Below are 7,480 nucleotides of genomic sequence, written 5' to 3'. Positions count from 1 at the left end.
TCTGCGCCTGCGCGCCCCTTGCGCCGGCCGCCCGCCCCTCCGAGCCTCTCCCGAAGCCCCGCCCCAGGCCTGGCGGTGGGAAATGGGCGGAAAGTTAACGCCGCTGGTGCGCCACGCCCCTCTAGGCGCGAGCCTTCTCCCTCTCCCAATCAACGCCTCCCGTCGTTCTCTTGCGGCCTCTTATTGGCCTGATTCTGCTGGAAGGCGGGAAGAATGGGCAGGGCGTCGGGCTGACGCCTGGCCAATCGCCGGACCCACCGCGAGCGCCTTTGGTTGCCCCTGGAAACCTAACAGCCGGCAACTGGAGTCAGTGGCGCTGGCGGAACCGGAGGGAGATGGACAGCCACTCGGAGCACACTGGGGACCCTGAGCAGGAAGACAGAGATGTGGAGAGACTGGCCTCGCGGCTGTCCGAGATCAAGGCCAGCTCTGGCTCCCAGTCCCCGGCGGACACCGCGGAGCCGGAGCCGCAGCCGGAGACCGTAGAGGCCTCTGAAGGAGGCGTCGCCGTGGCCGAGGCGGCCGAGCCCGCCGAGCCCGCCGAGCCCCGGGAAGGGCCAGCGGCCACCGAAGCTGCCGGCAAGGAGGAGCCCGGAGAGCGGGAATGGCCGACCGAGGCCGAGCGAGAGGAGGTGGCGGAGGCCGGACCTGCGGAGCCAGCCCAGCCGGAGTCCGACGGCGGGCCCGAGGAAGAGGAGGGGGAGGAGGAGGGGGAGGAGGAAGCGGAGGAGAGGCGGAAGGAAGCCCCGTCTCAGGGCTCTCCGCCGCCGTCCACCACCGGCCAGGAGAAGGCTGCGACAGTCCCGGAGGCTGAGCGGGAGGGACGGGAGGAGGAGGTGAAGGAGCAAGAGAGCGAGGGGAAGAGTGTGGGAGGCAGCCTGGCCAAGAGCGAGCCGGAGCACCACGGTCCGGACCAGGTGCTCGAGGGTCTGGACTGGACCGAGGAGGTGCAGAAGGCGCAGGAGCAGCAGCTGCGCGCTGAGCTCCTGGACCAGTACCGCTCCCTGATGGTGGAGCGCGGCTGCTACCAGCGCTACAACATCTACCTGCAGCACAAGGTCTCGGAGGCGCTGCGCAGGAAGAGGGGCCTGGACACAGCCGAGGGGGCCGACAGGGGCGCGGAGCCCGAGTCCTCCGAGAAGGAGGAGGCATACTTCAGCTACCTCGCCGTGCTGGAGGAGCTGCGGAAGCAGCAGGCGGACGACCTGGACTGGTACCACCAGGAGCTGGAGCAGCTGAAGCTGCAGTGCGAGGAGAAGCTGATCACGGTGGACAAGGCGTGGCGCGACTTCCAGGCGCTCAAGAAGCAGGTGATGCTGCAGGCCATGGGCAGCTGTCGGATGAGGGGCGGTCGCCAGGCCGCTCTGCGAGAAGTGGAGCAGATCCAGGCGTTGGAGGAGAAGAAGGAGAAGGAGATGAGCGCCGTGAGGCTGGAGAACGTGCAGCTGAGGCAGGGCCTGATGCATTTTGATACCGGGATGAGGGCCCAGGAGGATATGGCCGGGGGCCTGCTGCTCATCGACTTTGAACAGCTTAAGATTGAGAACCAGACCTTCAATGAGAAAGTTGAGGAGCGAAATGAGGAGCTTTTAAAACTGCGCAAGAAGGTGAACAACAACGTGCAAATAATTACCCATGTGAAAGAAAAGCTCCACTTTATGGAACTAGGAAACGCAGGCAGAAAGTCACAGCTTTCGGACATTGAGGCTCAGGTGGCCCTAAAGAGGGACATCCTGACCAAGACTAAGCAAGCCAGAGACAGCCTGCGGCTTGACAACATCAAGCTGAATCAGAAGAGTGGGCTTCTGGGCAAGGAGTCTCTCCTTCGGGACATGGAAGAGAAGGTGGGCAAGACGGAAGGGCTCCGGCAGCGCTTAGAGTCCCTGAAGCACCACCACGCTGGCCTCACCCTGTCCTGCCAAGGAGTGAGGCAGAAGATCCGGGAAGCCAGAGCCTTTCTGCCCTGTTGACCTGGCTGATGAGAAGAGGCGGCAGAACGGCTCCAATCTCAGCACGTTATCCTCCATCAACTTATTCTCCATTTGTTGCCACTCTTTAAAAGGCCTGTGATATTTAGGATGGAACTGCACTTTGTATCGCATAATTTTTCAGCTTCCAAAATTGGGTTAGCAGTCAGTTTTGTAGGGGTTAAGTAAAACAGGTCCAGAGAAACAAACAGGTAGTATACCTGACTTCTCCTAAAAAGCTGCGAAAAGCCTTTTTGTATCTGAGCAATTCCATAATTTCAATGGCCTGATACTGAGAACTGTTCCTCTGCCATATGTGGGAAGGTTCAACCAATGGGCAGGATACCCGAAAATTCTTGTGCATTAAGCTAATTATTAAATCCCTTTGAATTTATTAAGCTGTGTAGTCTCAAGTCAGTCTCAATTCAAAGCTCACTAATTCCCTTAGATTAACCTAAAGTGTGTTTCCTTTGAAGCCAATAAAGGTTGATTAAAATCCCTTGCTACATTCCACAGCTTGAATATACTTTTAAAAATAATAATATACTTATCCAACCACACAAACGTAACAATGAAGGGAGTAAAATCTTTGACTTCTTACTTCCATTCTCCTTATCCTCTACAATTTTTGTTTTCTCTCGACCTGTTCATCAAAGCCAGAGTTAAGTAGTAAGTCACTGGCAAACAGAACGTTTGCTGTGAGCCTCCAATGAAAAGCAGCATTGGGTTCTTCTGTGGTTGGGGAGGCTTCAGAATGAAACTGGCAACATGCTTGGTGCCTTCACCAAGCAAGTGGCTTTCATTATAAGTGTCCATCCCTTTGGTTCACTAGAGGGAGAACGGGTATCATCAGCTGATTTTGACCCATTGGCAAGTATCTAGGGTTGTGGGGACAGAGCCAGGAGTGCAGTTTCCAGGCTCTCGGCCTCACGTGGAAAGGTGCTGGCTCAGGTAGTAAATGGCCATCAGCTGTGATTGGATGGCCATCAGCTGTGGCTCGTTGGCCATCAGCTGTGACCACTGAGCCATTGGCCACTAATATAACTGCCATGGCTAGGCTAGCAGCAAATGGGGGCTATCAAGAAGATGGTGGCTGAGCTAGCAAGCGCGGATTGCAGTTAGCAAGTGAGGTTGGTTGATTGACAGAAGTGGACAGTGGGTTGCAGATCGTGTGGATCCTGTTTCCTGTGTCTCCAACCCAGCTGCCAGCGAGAACATAGTGGTGTGACTCCCCTACCTATGGCTCCGTGGGTGTTCCTTTTTGGCCTCACCAGGTCCTGCGTTCTTGTGTGGGGAGCGGGACCAGAGACCCTGCATGACACCCTGCATGACAAGGGTGAACCAAACATTCCCTCATCAGCCTTGACTCCAGTCACAAAGAGCACAGAAACAAAAGAGATGGAAGAGGCTGGCCTTGCTTTAACGGGCACAATTACTGAAGCTCTCTCAAATTACATTACCGCATGCTGGAGATGTTACAGTTAATTAGAAGATACATAATCTGTTGATTACTTCATAACAAGGTTCTTTCTAATTAGATTATAGGCGAGCTCTTAATCATAAAATACCAACACATTCACAAATTGTTTCTTTAGACAGACTGCGTCTGAGGAAGCATGGCAGACCTAACGCACCCTCCCGCAGTCCTACTGACATGCTGTGCTTAGCCCCGTGCCGGCCTTTGACCCACTGCTTTGTGACTGTCTGCTTAGTTCTCTGCTCCCCAATGAGGCAAAGTCCCTGGACGACAAGGACTTTTGGTTTGTCAACCTCCCCCACAGTGCCAAGGACATAATCGATGCTCAATACATTTATTAAACATAGGGTTGGCCTGGTGGCTCAGGCGGTTAGAGCTTCGTGCTCCTAACTCCGAAGGCTGCCGGTTCGATTCCCACATGGGCCAGTGGGCTCTCAACCACAAGGTTGCCAGTTCGACTCCTCGAGTCCCGCAAGGGATGGTGGGCTCTGCCCCCTGCAACTAAGATTGAACATGGCACCTTGAGCTGAGCTGCCTCCCGGATGGCTCAGTTGGTTGGAGCACACCCTCTCAACCACAAGGTTGCCGGTTCGACTCCCGCAAGGGATGGTGGGCTGCGCCCCTTGCAACTAGCAACAGCAACTGGACCTGGAGCTGAGCTGTGCCCTCCACAACTAAGACTGAAAGGACAACAACCTGCATGCTCCACAACTACGAGTGAAAGGACCACAACTTCACTTGGAAAAAATCCTGGAAGTACACACTGTTCCCCACTAAAGTCCTGTTCCCCTTCCCCAATAAAAAACAACAACACATTAATATAATGCCAGTCTTGCTTCCTGAAAATAAGTGTTACTTGAATGCCTATTATGTGTATCAGGCCAAATTCAAAAATAATTATAGGTAGGTAGAGGATCTCTCAAGAAGTACAAGCAGTGAGGGAAATGACAGGGAAGTGGGCTTGTTGTCTTGGAAGCATACTCCAGACATACAGCTGTCCAGTCCAGGGAGAGTAGGTTGGTGCAAGAGTAACTACGATTTTTGCAATTATTTTTAATCTGTTAAACCGCAATTACTTTTGCACCAACCCAATAGAAACCTGTAAAACTAAGATTATTTTTATGAATGCTAAAATCAAAGACTAAAGATATTTTCATCTCCTTGTCAAAAAGCACAGGAACTGAAAAATGCGCGCACAGTAAAATGTGAGTAAGAAGTTGTGTGAAAGCAGACTTTTAAAAAATCAGTCTGAGTCGGAAGTGTCCCCCTTCAAGGTTCCTGGAGGTTTGTGTGTTTTATGGCGGCACCCGCTGGAGTGAATCAGGCACCTACCTCGGTACAGCCCGGAGCATCTGAAAAGGACACACTTTCATTAATGAGTGAAAATCATTTTGGTGACTTACCACATCTGGGATTTTTAATTATGTAAATAAAAATACGTTCTTTTTTTGTAAGTTCATCTGCAGCCATAATTTAGATTTTGCCATTGGTTGGGGGTCCGTTAAATAATATTGGAGTTCATACACCCCAATCTGGTGTTTTGTTTTAAACTTTCAGAAAGTCTTAATGTCAGAGTGAGGAATCCTGCAAAAGCTAGGGATGGAAAGGACTCCAGGAGACCACGTCTGCTGTGTTAGGGGCATGTCAGAGAAGCTGGCCGGAGCTAGGGCTGGCAGGAAGAGCACCACTAAAATTCGTGTCTCCTCCTTCCCAGGTAACAGTCCTTTCAAAGGCTCGTCTAATTTTTATTTAAATAACCAATGATTAAATACATGCATATTTTAATTAACAAATTTACACCGTCTCCAATTTTTCAATTGACGTCTTCTAATAGTTCACCCACAGGGTGCCAAAGATGAGGTGTGGGGAGAAGACAGGGAAGGGCTGGAGAACAAAGACTGGAATCCGACTGACCTGGATTCATTCTCTTCTGACGGTGACCTGGGACAAATACCTGGGACAAATACCGCAATCCTCTAAGCCTCAGTGAACTCACGTGTAAACTAGGAAAATAATATACTCTGAAGAAGCATCTCTTTTCTGGGTGGTGAAATTAGGATTGTTCTTTGTGCTTTCCTGTAATTTACAAGTTTTATACAATGAACATGCATTTAACTTGGGGGGAAAATCCAGATTTTTAAAAATTCCTAAGTTCACCAAGAGTGCAAGACACTGAAAGTTTATATGTCAAGAGTATGAGTCTAGCTAGCTATCTACTGCAATTTGTTTCTTTTAATGATCCAATCTGTTTGGCATCTTATTTTAATCCTCACAAATCAGTGGATAGGTGCTTTTTAACCTTGGTTATAGAAAAGCAAGATGAGGCTTAGAAAATTTCAATTCTCCTTTTCCTAACCATGCAGTTAACCTGCACCTTAAAAACTTGGGTTTATTTTTGATTGGAGCAGTTTATTAAAAAAAACTGTTGAGGTTCTGGGGTCCAGCCTGGAGTAGGAGTAACTCGCCTTGTGTTGTCAGAGAGAAGGCCACTACCCCGCCCTCCCTCCATAGGAAACCCCGCAGGGCTCAGGCATCCCGGGAAAGGGCTTTGGCAGTTAGTCCTGAGGACAGTGCCTGGGCGTGGCCTGCCCAGTGGAGCAGCCCCGCCCTAGAGCAAGAAGTGCGCAGGGGCGGGCGGTGCTCACCGAGGAGCCCAGAGCCAAACGTGAGCTGGACATGCTGCAGGCCTCTTAGAAATACCTGGGACCTTAAGTCATGGCCAAGTTCCTGGGTGCTCGAGCTTCACATGGCCCCATCTGAGGACTTGCTTTGGCTCCACGGCTTCCCTCTGCTGGTCCATCTCGTGACCCAGGGCTTATCTCTAGGTCCCGGCCTCTCCGCCCATGCTGCAGCAGCATCTGTTCCCTCTTGCCTTCGTGGCAGCCTCCACGCTTAGGGAGGTGGGTTTTGAGCTGGCAGCACCCCCCCCACCCTGCCCTGTTTCGCTTAGGAAAACATTGCCCAACTTCAACCCCCACTGCCTGTGTTTCCCTGAGGTCCGCCCCCAGGAGCCGGCCACTGGACGAGCACACAGCTGCTCAGGTGAGTGGCTCCGGGCCTCCCCTCAAACCCTGCACTTGGAGTTGAGGTCAGCTAGAGACGAGCTTCCGGAGGCCCGAGGCTGGCGTGTTCTCTGGGGAGGGGTGTTTCTGTGCCAGAGCTCAGCCCTGCCACTCACTGGCTATAGGAGCCCAAGCAGACTACTGTTCTGAGTCACTGCCCTGAAGCGGGACAATGACAGAGCAGCTGTGGAGACCGATGAAGCCATTCACAGAGCACTTCACCCAGGGCCTGGCATGGGTGGGGCAGCCAGCAAGCCCCCAGCAAACCTGACTGCCAGCAGCCATGACCACCCTCGTCTGTCACTCACCTCACTGCCTGTGCAGAACGGCGGAGAGGCAAAGCAGCTCACTGCGGTCAAGAACGGGACACTGTTTCTGAGCATCATGCTGGGGGCCGAGGACATCTGAGCAAAGGCCCCGAAGCTGCTCGATGTCCAGGGGAGGATGGACCGGGAGGCAGGTAAGCGAGTTCCCCAGCACAGGCCCAGGAGGACCAGGGGCGACAGGAGGGGCGTCTGCGTCTGCTCAGGGGAGTCACAAGACAGCCCAGAGCACGCAGGCCTTGAGGGTTCGCCCCTCCCTGGGCCTGAGTAGCTGACACAGTAGCATTCCCTCTGCCTGGTCCCAGGTGACCCGGAGGACCACTTCAGGCTCAGCGCCACTGTAATGGGAACGGAGGCACACACTGGCCCAGGGTCTCCCCGCTGACAGCTGGTGGGGAGCAGGTTTCTCAGGGAGGCAGGAAGAGCCCATGGGAAGCTGACCACCTGCTGGGACCTGCTGGGACCAGGCTGCGGGTTTCGGGCTCGGAGCAGGAGCGGGCGAGTGTGGCAGACACAGGGACGGGGGAGAAGGGGAATAAAGCCGTGGGCAGAGATCAAGCTGAGCGGAGCAGTGTCAGGGTTCCCCTTCGGCTTGGAAGGGGCGCACTGAACTTTAGAATCCTTGGCCAACTTACCATAACTGCACCATCT

The 7,480-nt window shown here is 53.2% G+C and overlaps 1 protein-coding gene across 1 annotated transcript; it reads left to right on the top strand.

Annotated features, from left to right (window-relative positions):
* Window positions 1-85: 85 nt before the first annotated feature.
* Window positions 86-2,466, top strand: CFAP184 (cilia and flagella associated protein 184). Its single transcript, XM_019748171.3, has one exon. The coding sequence runs from the start codon at window positions 336-338 to the stop codon at window positions 1,968-1,970; it is 1,635 nt and encodes a 544-aa protein (XP_019603730.3). The 5' UTR covers window positions 86-335; the 3' UTR covers window positions 1,971-2,466.
* Window positions 2,467-7,480: the final 5,014 nt, after the last annotated feature.

This window comes from Rhinolophus sinicus, chromosome 1 (assembly GCF_057876585.1).
Source record: "Rhinolophus sinicus isolate RSI-liver-muscle chromosome 1, RSI-T2T, whole genome shotgun sequence".
Classification (NCBI taxonomy): Eukaryota; Metazoa; Chordata; class Mammalia; order Chiroptera; family Rhinolophidae; genus Rhinolophus; species Rhinolophus sinicus.
This window is presented reverse-complemented; position numbering and strand designations above follow the sequence as displayed.